The sequence below is a fragment of the Oncorhynchus kisutch genome, linkage group LG16 (assembly GCF_002021735.2).
Source record: "Oncorhynchus kisutch isolate 150728-3 linkage group LG16, Okis_V2, whole genome shotgun sequence".
Classification (NCBI taxonomy): Eukaryota; Metazoa; Chordata; class Actinopteri; order Salmoniformes; family Salmonidae; genus Oncorhynchus; species Oncorhynchus kisutch.
The window spans coordinates 46,372,092-46,389,875 of record NC_034189.2 but is presented as its reverse complement, the minus strand read 5'-3'; the positions used below and the strand labels follow the sequence as shown (position 1 = coordinate 46,389,875).

The window sequence follows — 17,784 nt, the reverse complement described above, 5'->3', positions numbered from 1 at the left end:
TTGAAAGTCATGCATCCTCCGACACACAAGCCGCACTGCTTCTTAACACAGTGAGCATCCAACCCGGAAGCCAGCCCAGCCGCACCAATGTGTCTGAGGAAACACCGTGCACCTGGCAACCTTGGTTTGCGCGCACCGCGTCCAGCCCGCCACAGGAGTCGCTGGTGCGCGATGAGACAAGGACATCCCTACTGGCCAAGCCCTCCCTAACTCGGACGACGCTAGGCCAATTGTGCGTCGCCCCACGGTTACGACAGAGCCTGGGCGCGAACCTGATGGCACAGCTGGCGCTGCAGTACAGCGCCCTTAACCACTGCGCCACCCGGGAGGCAGAGGTGCAGTTTTAAAGCCTTATGAGACATAGTAATGAACAAGAAGTTGTGATATATTGTGAATATCTACTATGTTACATATGTGATAGAGAGAGTCAGCCCCAAAGACAGTGTATCTCATTGAGTTTATTAGATGACGTTATGGTCAGGCAATGAAGGAGAGAGAGTTTGAAAGAAATATTGAGAAAATAGATATTGGTAGTCTATTGGATGATCTTGTGGTATGGGAAGAGGGTAAGGCTCTGGGTAAATGAAGGAATGTCCATGATGGATGTAGCGGCGGCCATCTTGGGCGAGGCGGGGAGGAAGGTCAGTTTGGACACTTCTCCGTAGGACGAACTGCCGCACTCTTCCTCATCCCTCTCTCCGTTGCCATGACGACTCTGCTCGTCATCTCCTGGGGGGTCGCCCTCCTCCGGCCCAAAACCCACCACCTAGGGAGGGAGGTTGATGTTAGAGCGCACACACACACGCACGCACACAGCTCTTAAACATTGATTACACTGCTCACCTATGCACACACACTTACATGTACACTGAGTTTTCTGCAGTTGTGTCCGCGGTGCTCCAGATACCAGGATCCCAGCTCTGCTCTCGTCATCTGCTTCAGGGCCTCAATCTACTCACACACACAAACACGTAAGCACACGTAGTCGCACATGAAACGTCTGCAGCAACTACACAAAGCAACTACACAATTCTGCACACACCACAAAAACAAAAAAACTGAAATTGTCCAGTGTGTGTCCCACCTCTCTGTGAAGCCTGTTGAAGACATACTGCTGTGTAGCGACCTCGGCCCAGTTCCTGTCCACCTCCTCTCCCAGGTGTGTGTCCTCACACTCCTTTAGCTTGACCAGCGCAGTCACCTGTACACACACACCTTCAGCTTAACAAGTAAACTCCAGGACACTCAGATATATAGTCAGTCAGAAACACACACCTGTGTGTTGAAGGTGCTCTCAGTCAGGGCACTCAACTTCTCTCCAAAGGAAGACAGAAACTCCTCTATCTTCAACTCTACCAGCTCAGTACTGAAAGAAAGATGGAGAGAGAAGAGATGGAGAGACGAGATGGAGAGAGAGAAGAGAAGAGATGGAGAGAGAGAAGAGAAGAGATGGAGAGACGAGATGGAGAGAGAGAGCCCACTGTCATTACTATAAGGGGCATTACAGGTCATAAGAGATAGTACTGCTAGCCTCGGGAAGACCACATCAAAGTCACTGCAGTGCACAATGGCATTGGTTCATACAGTCAGTATGAGGATCTCACTTGAACTTGGTGGCCTGTGTTTCCACCGTGACAGAGAAGCCCAGGACTCCAGATGTGTTTCTGCAGGTTGGATAAACATGATACCTGGAGGAGAGAGATGGAGGGAGAGAGATGGAGAGAGAGGGGTTTAAGTTGACTGAGCCAATTGGAAGCTGGAGAAGGTTTAGACACTGGGACACTCAGGAAGGTTGGGACACTGGGGTTAACACTCCTACTCTTTCCAGAGGTTCCATGGTCTATTTAGTCACCAGAGAGACAGAGAAGTGTGAAACACAGACACTGACCCCAGAGTCTCTTTTGTCCTGAGGAAGTCAAAGCAGGGCTCCTCCATGTGCATCTGGAACCACAACAATAGCAACAACACAGAGGTCAGAGGAAGAAGGGATGAGGGGTTAGGGGATGAAATGATGAACGGTTGTTGGTGCACTCACCACTAGCAGCTCCATCAGTGTGTGTTCTCTGAGGTTTTTCAGACCAGACTGGAGAGAGAGAGGGGGAGAAGGGGAGAGGAAGAGAAGAGAGTGAATGAATGTCAGAGGCGAGTATATCAGTCATGAACAGATGAATTGTACCAGTGTGTGTGTGTACCTGGTAGTAGACTGTGACCTCTGAGTTGGGGTCTCCCTTGTTCAGTGCTTTGACCTTACAGACGTGCTGTTTCAGAGGCAGCTCCACCACTCTAAACAACACTGGGACCTCTGCTGGCAGCTTGGAGAACTGCAGCTTACTGACAGACAGACGAGGACAGCGAGAGAGGACAGCAAAGATAGTTATGTGTGTGTGTGTGTGTGTGTGTGTGTGTGTGTGTGTGTGTGCGTGTGTGTGTGTGTGTGTGTGTGTGTAAACTTACTCAGTGACGTACTGCAGGAACTGGATTGACTCCTGTAGAGAAAACAGGTCCCACTTTAATAAACGGCAGAAATCATACAAGAGGGTTTAGTGGAAAGGGTGTGTAATGTGTGTGTGTTTTCATGGTCCAGTCACCTGGCTAGTGAAGTTCCCCTGCACCAGTCCCTCTGCATAGAGCTGGGTCTTGAAGGTTCTGCTGAACTCCATCAGTTGTTCTACAGTCAGACCACCGTCTGCCAGCGCCTGGTACTTCTCTACCATGGACCAGCGACCATGCTCCAGGACCAACAACCGCACGTCCCTGAGAGTGTGTGTTTGGTGGGGGAGAGAGAAGACAATGGTGAGATGGGACACACACCAACAAACAGACCCACACGCGTGACGTACTTGCCCAGTTTCTCAGGTCGTATGAGGATGTTGAAATAGGCCTTTTTGAGCTGCTCAGAGAACATATTGAAGACATCTTGACAGGCAGAGAAGTCAGCCAGATGGTCCAGGATCAGATGGAACAGGAGCTACAGAGGAGGGAACACCATCATCATCATCATCATCCTTGTGTGTGAGTGTGGTGTGTGTGGCGCGGTGCAGTGTGTCTGGGTCTAACTCACAGGCAGTTTGTGGTTGAAGCCCTTGACCTTGATAACCAGTCCGTGTTCTCCTACTGACAGCTTGTAGTCCAGCTGGGCCACGTCAGCCTCGTAGGCTGGCTCTGCTAGGTTATGACCCAGTATGTTCACTAGCAGGTCAAATAACACCAGGCTAGGGAGAGGGAGGGAGTGAGAGAGAGAGGGGGAAAGGAGGGTTGGGGATGAGAGAGAGTGGAGAGAGGGAGATAAGCAGAGAGAAACAGGATTAAAAAACGGTGTAAAACAGTTCCTAGCTATGGCTGCATTCTCGAGAGGCTAGCAGTTTTGGCACAATCTCTACCTGTGAAACAATTGTTGGCTAATGGCTAACTAAACCCTGGACTTACTTCCTGGCTGACTGCTGGATGACCGGAGAGATGAGATGGAAGCGGATGTACGCTGAAGGAGAGAGAGTAGAAACGACAGATCAACAGAGAGAGGAAATCTCAGATCAACGGAGAGAGAGTAGAAACGACAGATCAACGGAGAGAGAGGAAATGTCAGATCAACGGAGAGAGAGTAGAAACGACAGATCAGCAAAGGAGAGAGAGGAAATGTCAGATCAACGGAGAGAGAGTAGAAACGACAGATCAGCAAAGGAGAGAGAGTAGAAATGACAGATCAGCAAAGGAGAGAGTAGAAACGACAGATCAGCAAAGGAGAGAGAGTAGAAATGACAGATCAGCAAAGGAGAGAGAGTAGAAACGACAGATCAGCAAAGGAGAGAGAGTAGAAATGACAGATCAGCAAAGGAGAGAGAGTAGAAATGACAGATCAGCAAAGGAGAGAGAGTAGAAACGACAGATCAGCAAAGGAGAGAGAGTAGAAATGACAGATCAGCAAAGGAGAGAGAGTAGAAATGACAGATCAGCAAAGGAGAGAGAGGAAATGTCAGATCAACCCGAGAGAGAGTAGAAACGACAGATCAATGAAAGTAAAGTTATTGACCATTTTAATTGTTCACTGTTGTAGTAACTCAACCAATCAAATGTATTTTATAAAGCCCTTTATACATCAGCAGAAGAACAGTTGCCAGGAAAAACTCCCTAGAAGGAAGGAACCTATGAAGAAACCTAGAGAGGAACCAGGCTCAGAGGGGTGAACAGTTTTCTACTGGCTGTACCAGATAGAGATTAAGGCAAAACTTCACCCTCCAAAAATATTTTGGTATTTGTTTCACTAGTCCTTTGTTGATATAGTCCCAAAATGTTTTGCATGTCAGCAAACAAATTGCAAAAATCGCTGAAGTTGGAGACTTTTATCTCCCTCACCAACTTCAAACATCAGCTATCTGAGCAGCTAACCGATTGCTGCAGCTGTACATAGTCTATTGGTAAATAGCCCACCCTTTTTCACCTACCTCATCCCCATACTGTTTTTATTTATTTACTTTTCTACTCTTTTGCACACCAATATCTCTACCTGTACATGACCATCTGATCATGCATCACTCCAGTGTTAATCTGCAAAATTGTAATTATTTGCCTACCTCATGCCTTTTGCACACATTGTATATAGACCCCCCCTTTGTTTTCTACTGTGTTATTGACTTGTTAATTGTTTACTCCATGTGTAACTCTTTGTTGTCTGCTCACACTGCTTTGCTTTATCTTGGCCAGGTCGCAGTTGCAAATGAGAACTTGTTCTCAACTAGCCTACCTGGTTAAATAAAGGTTAAATAAAAAATGTAATAAAAATTAAAATCATGTTTTCAAGATAAATAACATTCAAAATACAGAAATTCAAGCTGGGATGATGCAAGTTATAAAGTGCTGAGATTTTTGGACTATATCAACAATGGACTAATGAAACAAATACCAAAAGTTTTTGGATGGAGTTTTCCTTTAAGAGAACATGTGGACATTGACACCAGATTGTGTGTTTTTTGTGTTATAAAGTAGTTACTTTGAAACACACACTAGGGCTGGCACAATTACCGTACGGATGAAAACCATTATGAAAATAAAATAACCGTCATAATTTTTGTTTTTGGGGTACGAAGAGGACGGCCTGGAATTTGTGCAGTGGAGTCCGTTTCTGCTGTAACACGTACTCTAAACAGCGCGACAAAACTTTGTTGCTCCTAGTGGAAACAAGCAAGGTGTTGCAGCAAACGAGTCGTCGGTTGCCTAGGAAACAGGCAGCACACATGAAAAGAACGGGCTTGGAACCATAGAATTATCAATTAGAATAATCCTTTAATAGGCTCTATATGCTTGGAATTTCTTACCCTGGCAAATTGACTGGTAAACTCATGGGTACACTAGGGATAGCTGCATGGTATTGGGATGTAACGGCTTCCATGGTCATGTAGAATGTTAATTCAAATGAGGTTAACTGATGTGGCTCTGGTAATGAAATGCATTTTTTGTAACGTTAGTTGAGTTGAATCAAAGATTTTCAATTATATTGACAAGATAGTGGAGTGACCGCTCTAACAATGGAAATATATGTCCTCAAATTTGAAAGGCATTCAGGTGGGACCATTCTAGCCAATGAGAGGGCAGATACGTGTGTGTGAACAACAGGCACAACTGATATAATTCGTTTTTTTCCAACCTGGCCAAATTCCACGTGCGTCCACTTATATCAGAGCATTCGGAACAACCTAACCATTACGAAACATATATTTGATCAAATAAGCTTCACGTAGCAATATAGCAATTATATTTTTTGTTGACCAAATTCAACACTCTCTCATTGACCTCCATACAAAAAGTTCCTCACTTCTTGGTCTTATTATCGTGGATAGAATTTGGGCGGAGTAAACCCTCTCGCTTTGCCTCTTCTTCTCTGGTTGAACTAATAAATCACGGCACATATTGATGGTTACACTTCCTGCTTTGCTCCTGTGGGTACACTCGCAATGATTGCCAGTCCACCCATGATGCCATCATTGACTTGAATGGGGACGCCCATTCAATTTCTGTTTAATACTATTCAAAAGTTTATTACGGAGATTGCGTCATTTGGATGACCAATTACCATCATCCAAAATTCCTTGACCGTCACAGTCCTAACACACACACACACACACCTTTGGGTATGTTGAACTTGTTGTCCTTCTTGTACCAGAGGCATCCTCGGTCGTTGGCAGTTACTCTGACTGGCAGCTCAGTATCAGGACAGTCAGACAGCTTCAGGCTGAAATCAGTCGCTGGAAGGAAGACACAAAATATGAACACATTAGGAAGGTTCACAACACAGAAACACACAGACACACACAGAAACACTAACCGATGAACTTGTTCTCGACAGGGAGGTGCAGGTCAGAGCTCTGCTCAAAGTCTCCGTTCCAGCGCTCTCTCCACTCCTGTTGGATATCTGGACAGAGAAGAGACAACTATCAGGATACCTTCTCTCTTTCTCTACATACTGGGACCATGTTGACATGATCTGGTCCTCTAATAATGCAAACACAGAGTGCCTTCAGAAAGTATACATACATCTTGACCTTTTCCACATCTTGTTGTGTTACAGCCTGAATTTCAAATGGATTCAATTGAGATTTTGTGTCACTGGTCGACACACCATACCCCATAATGTCAAAGTGGAATTATGTTTTTCAACATCTTTGTCACGCCCTGGTCTAAGTATTTTGTGTTTTTCTTCATGTATTGGGTCAGGCCAGGGTGTGGCATGGGGTTTTTGTATTGTGGTGTGTTTTGTCTTGGGTTTTTGGTGTGTATGTATTGGGATTATCTAGCAAAGTCTATGGCTGTCTGGAGTGGTTCTCAATCAGAGGCAGGTGTTTATCGTTGTCTCTGATTGGGAACCATATTTAGGCAGCCATATTCTTTGAGTTTGTCGTGGGTGATTGTCCTTCGTGTCCTTGTTCCTGTCTATGCGTTAGTTTTCACTAGTATAGGCTGTTTTGGTTTTCGTTACGTTCTTTGTTTTGTAGTGTTTTTTGTTTATTCGTGTTTCACGTTATTCATTAAACATGGATCGCAATCTACACGCTGCATTTTGGTCCGACTATCCTTCACACCTAGAAAACCGTAACAATCTTTTACAAATGAATTAATAATGAAAAGCTTAAATGTCTTGAGTAAATACGTATTCGACCCCTAAAATCCGAAATACGTTCAGGAGTAAACATTTTCTTAACAAGTCACATAATAAATTGCATGGACTCACTCTGTGATGAATAATAGTGTTTAACATGATTTTTGAATGACTACCTCATCTCTGTACACCACACATACAGATAATTGTAAGGTCCCTCAGTCGAGCAGTACATTTCAAGCACAGATTCAACCGCAAAGACCAGGGAGGTTTTCCAATGCTTCGCAAAGAAGGGCACCATTGGAAGATGGGTAAAAAAAATTATAATAAACAGACATTGAATATCCCTTTGAGGATAGGATTTCATGGTGAAGTTATTAATTACACGTCGGATGGTGTATCAACACACCCAGTCACAACAAAGACACAAGTGTCCTTCCTAACTCAGTTGCCAGAGAGGAAGGAAACCAGTTACAGAGTTTAATGGCTGTGATAGGAGAAAACTGAGAATGTATCAACAACATTGTAGTTGCTCCACAACACTAGCCTGTACAGAATAAAAAATATTCCAAAGCATGCATCCTGCTTCCATTAAGGCATTAAAGTAAAACTGCAAAACATGTGGCAAAGAAATAAACTTTATGTCCTGAATAGAAAGCGTTATGTTTGGGCCAAATCCAACACAACACATCACTGAGTACCACTCTTCATATTTTCAAGCATGGTGGTGGCTGCATCATGTTATTGGTATGCTTGTCAACGGCATGACTAGGATAAAAATAAACGGAATAGAGCAAAGCACCGGCAATATCCTCGAGGAAAACCTGGTTCAGTCTGCTTTCCAACAGACACTGTTGACAAATTCACCTTTCAACAGGACATTAACCTAAAACACTTATCTACACTAGAGTTGTTTACCAAGACAATATTGAATGTCCCTGAATGGCCTAGTTACAGCTTTGACTTAAAATCGTCTTGAAAATCTATGGCAAGATGTGAAAATGGCTGTCTAGCAATGATTAACAACCAACTTGACAGAGCTTGAAGAATTTTAAAAAGAATAATGTGCAAATATCGTACAATCCAAGTGTACAAAGCTCTTAGTGACTTACCCAGAAAGACTCACAGCTATAATCACTGCCAAAGGTGCTTCTAACATGTATTGACTCAGGGATGTGAATACTTCTGTAAATACATTTCTAAAAACATGTTTTCAGTTTGTCATTATGGGGTATGGTGTGTAGATGGGTGAGAGAAAAACGTATATTTAATCCATTTTGAATTCAGGCTGTAACACAACAAAATGTAGAATAGGACAAGTGGTGTGAATACTTTCTAAAGGGACTGTAGTAGGCATGTATGTATGTATGTATGTATGTATGTAGGCATGTAGGCATGTAGGCATGTAGGCATGTAGGCATGTATGCATGTATGCATGTATGTATGTATCACCCTCTACGCTGTAGTGTGTCCCAAACCATTTCTCCCTGAGGGGACAGTGGCCTTCATGGTCTGGAGAGAGCAGCAACAGGTTGGATCTGTCTGGAGTCAGCAAGGACAGGGCCGCACTGATCACCTACACGCACACACAATAAATACTTTATTTGAATCAACAAATCACATTACATTCAAGAAGCATTCAAACATTTCAAAGGTCTTTGTGTGCATGGACACTTAAGGATTCAGAAAGCACCTTCTCCATATATACACACACACACACACACCAGATTAGCTTAGTAAGCAAGGAAAGGGCCACAACAATCACCTAAACACACACAGTCGGTACCTCAGGTGAATACTGGAACATGAGCTGGTCTCCGGTGAGGAAGTGTTCTTTAGGAAACAGCTGCATGTTCTCACAGATATCCTCCACATACTCTATAGGGTCCGTCTGAAACACACAGGGGTGCATCGTTTGGTTGGGTGCATTCATTCCTGTACTTGTAGATAGGAGGAGAATGTTAGTAGTATTTACCTGTTCCTGGTAGTGAAACTCATTGGCTTCAATCTTTTGAATCTCCTCATAGATCCTACAAACATAGAGAGAGAGAGATAGAGAGAGAGATAGAGAGAGAGACAGAGGGCGAGCGAGATAGAGAGAGAGATAGAGAGAGAGACAGAGGGCGAGCGAGATGGAGAGAGAGAAAGAGGGAGAGGTAGAGAGAGAGGGAGAGAGATAGAGAGAGAGATAGAGAGAGAGGGAGAGAGATACTCATATACTGTATAAATAAAGCACATATTCTGCCTTTCACATGCCTATAATGAAGCCCTAATCACACAGACACTACCTTTGTTGGGGGCCCAGGCTCTGCATCATCTTGAGGTACTGGAATACCAGGTGAGCCACCTGAAGAGAAACACAGATAATGTGTGTACTGTGTATCAATAGTCTGTGTATGTACATTTTACTATACTTGTGAGTACCAAAAGTGCTCACTAGAATAGTAAGCCAACTAAAATTCAGAGAAGTGAGGACATTTTGCCAGTCCTCACTTGTAAAAATACAATTTTAGGCTTAGGGGTTAGGTTTATAACTAGGGTTAGTATTAGGGTTAGGGAAAATAGGATTTTGAATGTGTGTGTGTGTGTGTGTGTAACCTGGTAGAAGTTCTGGAATCCTTGGTCAGTGAGTGTGATGGAGATGGAGAAGATGGAGTAGGTAGAGTTCTGGTCAAAGCCTGTTTCACTGTTCCCTCCAAACAGAGCCATGGCCCAGCACCTACACACACACACACCTCAGCACAGTTACCACATAAACATAGCTCTAAAGCGGTGCATTATGGGTTATGTAGTCCTGTATGCCGTAGTTCTGACTCACTTCCTCCTGAGAATTGATAGGATGCTGCCTGTGCCCTCGTGACCAATCAGCCAAGAGATGTAGTGGAGAGGCTTCACCCTGAGAGAGTGAGCGAGAGAGAGAGAGAGATGTAGAGAGAGAACAGGATGAGGGGATGGAGAGAGGCAGAAACAGTGAGGCAGAGAGAGAGGTGCATCATCAAATGTAGTATCTCTCCTGTAGTTCCTCTGTTATAAAGCTGTATTATCTATAGTAGCTGTATTATCTATAGTAGCTGTATTATCTGTAATAGCTGTATTATCTATAGTAGCTGTATTATCTGTAATAGCTGTATTATCTATAGTAGCTGTATTATCTATAGTAGCTGTATTATCTGTAATGGCTGTATTATCTGTAATGGCTGTATTATCTGTAATAGCTGTATTATCTGTAATGGCTGTATTATCTATAGTAGCTGTATTATCTATAGTAGCTGTATTATCTGTAATAGCTGTATTATCTGTAGTAGCTGTATTATCTGTAATGGCTGTATTATCTGTAATAGCTGTATTATCTGTAATGGCTGTATTATCTGTAATAGCTGTATTATCTGTAATGGCTGTATTATCTATAGTAGCTGTATTATCTGTAGTAGCTGTATTATCTGTAATAGCTGTATTATCTGTAATAGCTGTATTATCTGTAATAGCTGTATTATCTGTAATAGCTGTATTATCTGTAATGGCTGTAGTAGCTGTATTATCTGTAATAGCTGTATTATCTGTAATAGCTGTATTATCTGTAATAGCTGTAATAGCTGTATTATCTGTAGTAGCTGTATTATCTGTTATAGCTGTAGTAGCTGTATTATCTGTAATAGCTGTATTATCTGTAATAGCTGTACTATCTGTAATAGCTGTATTATCTGTAGTAGCTGTATTATCTGTAGTAGCTGTATTATCTGTAATAGCTGTATTATCTGTAGTAGCTGTATTATCTGTAGTAGCTGTACTATCTGTAATAGCTGTATTATCTGTAGTAGCTGTATTATCTGTAATAGCTGTACTATCTGTAATAGCTGTACTATCTGTAATAGCTGTACTATCTGTAATAGCTGTAGTAGCTGTAGTAGCTGTACTATCTGTAATAGCTGTACTATCTGTAATAGCTGTACTATCTGTAATAGCTGTAGTAGCTGTATTATCTGTAGTAGCTGTATTATCTGTAATAGCTGTATTATCTGTAGTAGCTGTATTATCTATAGTAGCTTTATTATCTGTAATAGCTGTATTATCTGTAATAGCTGTAGTAGCTGTATTATCTGTAGTAGCTGTATTATCTGTAATAGCTGTATTATCTGTAGTAGCTGTATTATCTGTAGTAGCTGTATTATCTGTAGTAGCTGTATTATCTGTAATAGCTGTATTATCTGTAGTAGCTGTATTATCTGTAGTAGCTGTACTATCTGTAATAGCTGTATTATCTGTAGTAGCTGTATTATCTGTAATAGCTGTACTATCTGTAATAGCTGTACTATCTGTAATAGCTGTACTATCTGTAATAGCTGTAGTAGCTGTAGTAGCTGTACTATCTGTAATAGCTGTACTATCTGTAATAGCTGTACTATCTGTAATAGCTGTATTATCTGTAGTAGCTGTATTATCTGTAATAGCTGTAATAGCTGTATTATCTGTAGTAGCTGTATTATCTGTAATAGCTGTATTATCTATAGTAGCTGTATTATCTGTAGTAGATGTATTATATGTAACAGCTGTATTATATGTAATAGCTGTACTATCTGGAGTAGCTGTATTATATGTAGTTGTGTTTCTTACCTGTAGTGTTTCTCCTGAGGAGGCAGGGACCAGGTGATGGTCAGAGCATGGACCTTCCTCACAGGAACAACTGAAACACACAGCTATGTCTTACTACACTTGTGAGCATATATTTTTGGAGACCAACAATTGATTCCCATTCAAAATCCTGTTTTCAGTGAGCTGAACTGAAGCAGTATGGCTCTAATGGAGATCAGGAGAGAAGGCTGTGCAGGTCAGCTCAATAGAGAAGGTGTTCCTACCTCTGTACAGCTTGTTGAAGGCTGGAGTATCAAAGGGATCCAGCAGCTCAGAGAAGTCCGGCTTGGGCTGAGCACTGAGGAACAGGGTTCAGTAAGTGTTCGCTAAATGGCCATATTATAATATGAATGGATGAATGGTGAGGGGTTCATCTACAGCTGAGACTCACTTGTTGGGCACTCCACTGAAGATCTCCTTCACCCACTCCTCTAGAGTGTCCAGCTTCTCTACACACAACAGAGGAGGACAACAGAGTTACATGTGTGACTGAGCAGCCGGTCTCTCTCTCTCTGTGTGTGTGTGTGTCACCTTTAGACTGCACAGCCAGGGTCATGTAGTGGGCAGAGTAATGTCTCTTCCAGAAGGAGCGGAGCCTCTTGTAAACATTGATCCTCTTTTTCCTGGGCTCTGTCTTCAGAGTCTGGGCGTTACCTGGGAAACCATGACAGCCACCGGTGGAAACCATGACAACAGCTCAGTCACATACCACAATTACACAACATCTGTCTCGTTTACACATGACAACACAGTACACAGAGTAGTTCATGTGCGTGTGTGTGTGTGTGTCTGCCCTCACCCCAGCAGAACTTGCCCATGGGGTGACCTGGCTTCGCTAGACTCCCAAACAACATCTCTTTCCTGTGAGAGTCAGACGGCTTGGCCAGTTGGTACTCTGATAAAAGAGAGAAGGGGGAGCAGGTCACTACATAACCAGTGCATAAGGTCTGAATAAGGACAAAAACAAAAAAATATTCCCAGAATGCCTCTCACCAGAGTCGACAGCTTCCACCTCCCTGTCGATGGCATCTCGGATCATCAGAGGACAGATGAAGAACTGGGCCCATCTGGAGAGAGCCAATCACAGACAGGTACAGAGTCAGATGGACTAATCCGAATCAAGAGACAAGGCACAGAGACTATAATGGTGGTGTGTTGCTGACCTGTCCAGAGCCTCTCTGAATTTCTTTCTCTGGACATCAAACTGGAAGACGGTCCTCTCACAGTCCGTGGAGGCGTTGTCACTGCCCCCATGTTTCTTCAGGAAGGCATCGAAACCATTCTCTGATGGGTACTTCTCACTGCCCATGAACACCACTACAGGGGGAGAGAGGGAGGAGAAGAGAAAAGAGAGGGAGGAGAGGGGGATGAGAGAGGGAGGAGAGGGAGAGGAGAGAGGGAGGAGAGAGGAGAGGAGAGAGGGAGGAGAGGAGAAAAGAGAGGGAGGAGAGGGAGAGGAGAGAGGAGAGAGAGAGAGGAGGGAGGGGAGAGGGGGAGGAGAGAGGGAGGGAGAGGAGAGGAGAGAGGGAGGAGACAGAGAGAGGAGAGAGGGAGGACAGGGAGAGGAGAGGGGGAGGAGAGAGGGAGGAGAGAGGGAGGAGAGGGGGACGGAATAGAGGGAGGAGAGGAGAAAAAGAGGGAGGAGAGGGGGATGAGAGAGGGAGGAGAGGGAGAGGAGAGAGGGAGGAGAGGAGAAAAGAGAGGGAGGAGAGGGGGAGGAGAGAGGGAGGAGAGGAGAAAAGAGAGGGAGGAGAGGGAGAGGAGAGAGAGAGGAGGGAGGGGAGAGGGGGAGGAGAGAGGGAGGGAGTGGAGAGGAGAGAGGGAGGAGACAGAGAGAGGAGAGGGGGAGGAGAGAGGGAGGAGAGGGAGGAGAGGGAGAGGAGAGAGGGAGGAGAGGGGGAGGGAAGAGAGGGAGGAGAGGAGAAAAGAGAGGGAGGAGAGGGGGAGGAGAGAGGGAGGAGAGGAGAAAAGAGAGGGAGGAGAGGGAGAGGAGAGAGAGAGGAGGGAGGGGAGAGGGGAGGAGAGAGGGAGGGAGAGGAGAGGGGGAGGAGAGAGGGAGGAGAGGAGAGGGGGAGGAGAGAGGGAGGAGAGGAGAGAGGGAGGAGAGAGAGAGGAGAGAGGGAGGAGAGAGAGAGGAGAGAGGAGAGAGGGAGGAGAGGGGGATGAGAGAGGGAGGAGAGGAGAGAGGGAGGAGAGGAGAGAGGGAGGAGAGGGAGAGGAGAGAGGGAGGGAGAGGAGAGGGGGAGGAGAGAGGGAGGAGAGAGAGAGGGGAGAGGGGGAAGAGAGAGGGAGGAGAGGAGAGAGGGAGGAGAGGGAGAGGAGAGGGAGAGGAGAGAGGGAGGGAGAGGAGAGGGGGAGGAGAGAGGGAGGAGACGGGGAGGAGAGAGGGTGGAGAGAGAGAGGAGGGAGAGAGGGAGGAGAGAGAGAGGAGAGAGAGAGGAGAGAGGGAGGAGAGAGGGAGGGAAGAGAGAGGAGAGAGGGAGGGAGAGGAGAGGGGGAGGAGAGAGGGAGGAGAGGAGAGAGGGAGGAGAGAGAGAGGAGAGAGGGAGGAGAGGGGGATGAGAGAGGAGAGCGGGAGGAGAGAGGGAGGAGAGAGAGGAGAGAGAGAGGAGAGAGGGAGGAGAGGGGGAGGGAAGAGAGGAAAGTCTATTTTATATCCCCTTGTGTCAAACACAGCATTGAATCAGATTTATCACAACAAAACAAACAATCTCATCCGTGAGGTTCAAGGGTCATCATACTCACTGTGTTCCAGGAAATGGGCAAGGCCTGGGAGGTCATTAGGGTCACTGAAACTGCCAATACCCACACACAGCGCTGCTGCAGACTGACACATACACACAAACACACAATCATCAATACCCTTATTACTATTGCTGCTAATGTGCTGCTATTTCCTCTTCAGGTCACCCTCTCACCTGTTTCTCTGAGGGTCCCTTCTTCCTCTTCCCTCCATCCTCGTCATCCTCAAAGTCACTGTCCTTGTCATCTTCATCTTCTTCAGACTCTTCCTCTGTTCCCTCTCCTGAGTCTTCTTCCTCCTCTTCCTCCTCCCCCAGTTCCTCCTCCTCCTCTGATTCGTCGTCTCCAGAGGAAGCGGGACCAGTGAAATCTGAAATTAGCATAACTCGAAGCCCATTGGTCAGCTCGATGTACCTGTGGGAGGGGTTAGACAGAGGTAAACAATATTCTCTTATCCTAAGATGCTGACACAACCACACACACAATTTGGCCCTCCAGCTGTTTACTTTTTACTGCGTGCGAAACTCGCAGACAGACAAACAGACGGATGGAAAGAAAGACAAACATAGTCTCTCTCTCTCTCTCTCTCACAGTCCCCCCACCCCCCACCCACACACACATACATGTTGGTGTGTAAGGTAAACGTTGATGTTACCTGTACTGTTTGGGGTCACTAGGGGACTTGATAATCTCTGGGTCTCCAGTGTTCTCTCCTCCTCCATCCCCTGCTTCCTGGACTTGGACCTTTGGCCCTGGCTCAGCTTCCTCTCTTTCTTCTTCTCTTTCCTCCCCTCGGTCCGGTCCGGTACTAGAGCCACTGGCCGAGGTACTTCTGGACTTGTTGGTCTGTGGCATTCTGAATAGCGACGACACTTTGGCACTGTGAGGCGACAACAGCGGGCCACGGTGAATAAGACACAGGGAAACCAATAGACAGGTTATTCAACTCCAGGTCTGGAGGGACTCTTCTCTACTTGGAAGTTCATTCATGTCACTGATCGGGCAGAGAGTCCAGTCACCTTGTGTGCCAGGTCTGAGTCAGTTACCTGATTAGCATCTGTTATATCTGGAGTACTTCTCCTGTCCTATTCGGTGTCCTGTGTGAATCTAAGTGTGCGTTCTCTAATTCTCTCCTTCTCTCTTTCTTTCTCTCTCTCGGAGGACCTGAGCCCTAGGACCATGCCCCAGGACTACCTGACATGATGACTCCTTGCTGTCCCCAGTCCACCTGGCCATGCTGCTGCTCCAGTTTCAACTTCCACCTGACTGTGCTGCTGCTCCAGTTTCAACTGTTCTGCCTTATTATTATTCGACCATGCTGGTCATTTATGAACATTTGAACATCTTGGCCATGTTCTGTTATAATCTCCACCCGGCACAGCCAGAAGAGGACTGGCCACCCCACATAGCCTGGTTCCTCTCTAGGTTTCTTCCTAGGTATTGGCCTTTCTAGGGAGTTTTTCCTAGCCACTGTGCTTCTACACCTGCATTGCTTGCTGTTTGGGGTTTTAGGCTGGGTTTCTGTACAGCACTTTGAGATATCAGCTGATGTACGAAGGGCTATATAAATAAATTTGATTTGATTTGATTTGATTAGCAGGGAAGGATGACAACCACAGGGGTTTGGGCCCTGGAACTCAATGGCCCTGCTCTACTGGCCAACACTGTGACACAGCGTGTCACTCTAAGGACAGCATGGGCTGGACTTCATTTCATTTAAAAGTATTGCTTAAGCTAGACTACCCAGATAATATTGTATTTTAATGACATGTCTGTCAATAAATGACAGTTATTGAAAGGAAGACTCTGTGACGCAAACATCTATGTGTTAGTTTGATCAGCTGTCAAAAAAGGATGGTCATCCCAGACACATTCAACAGATGCAATGACAGTGATGATGAGGCGAAAATACATCTATTCACCCAACGCCCGTATTCAGCTATGTGTCAACAACCCCAGTGCCCTTCACTGCACGGTCCCCGGCTCGCCTCTCTGCAGGCTTTATGTAGGCTCAGTCAGCACTGCAAGTCAGCCAACTTATATCGCTAGCAGCAAACTGTAGCAAGCGAGACATCGGTTGGCAATTAGATGAAATATACAGTAACACAGAGATAGCAGGCTACAGGCTACTTCACCACGGTCGAACGACAACAGTCTATCAAAAAGCCTCAGACTTTTCTAGGCTAGCGACTCACACACAACACATGTCAAACCCCACCCAACGTTTCTACTACAGGAACGTATACTTCAAATTGGTTCTATGTCCTCGAAATGACACTTGTGTTTTTTCAAGTTTGACAGCTAACGAAGTAGCGTTGGTCCCGGAGATGTTTACATACCTTGCTTCCTGGTATCACAGGGATGGAAACTAGTGTTCCCCCTGCATATGGTAGGATGATTATTTTTGCCATAAGGGGCGGCTTGATTCGTCGAAAACGAAGAGCATTTCAACATTGCAACATTTGATTGCTCCGAAACAAGGCAGACACACCCGAGGGCGTGATTAGGGGAACTTTGAACGATCGTGATTGGGCAAAAATACCCGACACGTGGGAACTTCTGTACTCTTCACACTGTGGTTACATTGTAGCAGCAACACGAGACTGTTTGTTACATTGTAACTAACAAATACTGTATCACTAGGAGCAACAACAAAATGGACAGTGTCGACAAGTTGTCTGGCAGGACCTATACTTACCACAGTCCCGCATTACAGCAGTCCATAATGAGTTTAGATTTTCCAGCACTCATTCATTGCATCGAGGTAGTTACAGTCGCTAGTTGGCTTGTCCATGGATAGGCTTGAGATAGGCTACTTACTGTACATTGTGATGCAGATACAGTAGAATACAATTGATACGTTCTATTAAATTGCTTCCTAAATTCCAAACCTTCCAGTGGCAGTGTTAAGCCGCTAGGGGGTAGGCGACAACAGGCAGATATTGATATAGTTTGTCTGTTGATGGTCTGTAGGCTTTACAGTTCAACGTGCGAGCCGAGGTAAAGATAGTTTCAATACATATACTGAACATGTAACCACAGTAATGGTGGCCAGTAAATCAATGAATACAAATTTAATATTGAAAAACAGAAATTGTAGACCTTTAATCTTTTCCAACATGTCAACAGACACTTAACTTCAATTAAGTATGAAACATTTCACAGTGTTAACTTTCTCTTTATCCCTGGTTGATGTACATGTCAGAGCCTCTTCAGTGTGGATGGGGTATAGCATACATTTTCAACAACAAAGACTGCATTTCCAGTTTGTGTTCTTTACTCTGTTGAACTCTTTTGTCTTCATTCTGAGGCACAGCACATGGAAC

At 45.0% G+C, this 17,784-nt stretch overlaps 1 protein-coding gene across 2 annotated transcripts; it reads right to left on the bottom strand.

Moving 5' to 3' along the window:
- Positions 1–438: 438 nt before the first annotated feature.
- Positions 439–16,945, bottom strand: LOC109879731 (nardilysin). 2 transcript variants are annotated; one of them, XM_031792629.1, is made up of 32 exons: positions 16,798–16,945; positions 15,114–15,338; positions 14,635–14,872; positions 14,462–14,543; positions 12,880–13,033; positions 12,710–12,783; positions 12,516–12,611; positions 12,248–12,370; positions 12,108–12,165; positions 11,941–12,014; positions 11,699–11,768; positions 9,906–9,983; positions 9,686–9,806; positions 9,376–9,434; positions 9,063–9,117; positions 8,874–8,978; positions 8,540–8,663; positions 6,317–6,403; positions 6,117–6,236; positions 3,427–3,478; positions 3,062–3,212; positions 2,841–2,968; positions 2,589–2,754; positions 2,455–2,486; positions 2,193–2,331; positions 2,036–2,083; positions 1,889–1,941; positions 1,605–1,688; positions 1,276–1,366; positions 1,085–1,201; positions 862–951; positions 439–766 (listed from the first exon to the last, which is right to left on the bottom strand). In XM_031792629.1, exons 2-32 carry the CDS (start codon positions 15,311–15,313, stop codon positions 536–538), a joined length of 3,300 nt encoding a protein of 1,099 aa, XP_031648489.1. In that variant the 5' UTR covers positions 15,314–15,338; positions 16,798–16,945; the 3' UTR covers positions 439–535. The 2 variants fall into 2 exon arrangements, with proteins under 2 accessions (XP_031648489.1, XP_031648488.1); XM_031792628.1 differs by having other exon boundaries at positions 15,505–16,800.
- Positions 16,946–17,784: the final 839 nt, after the last annotated feature.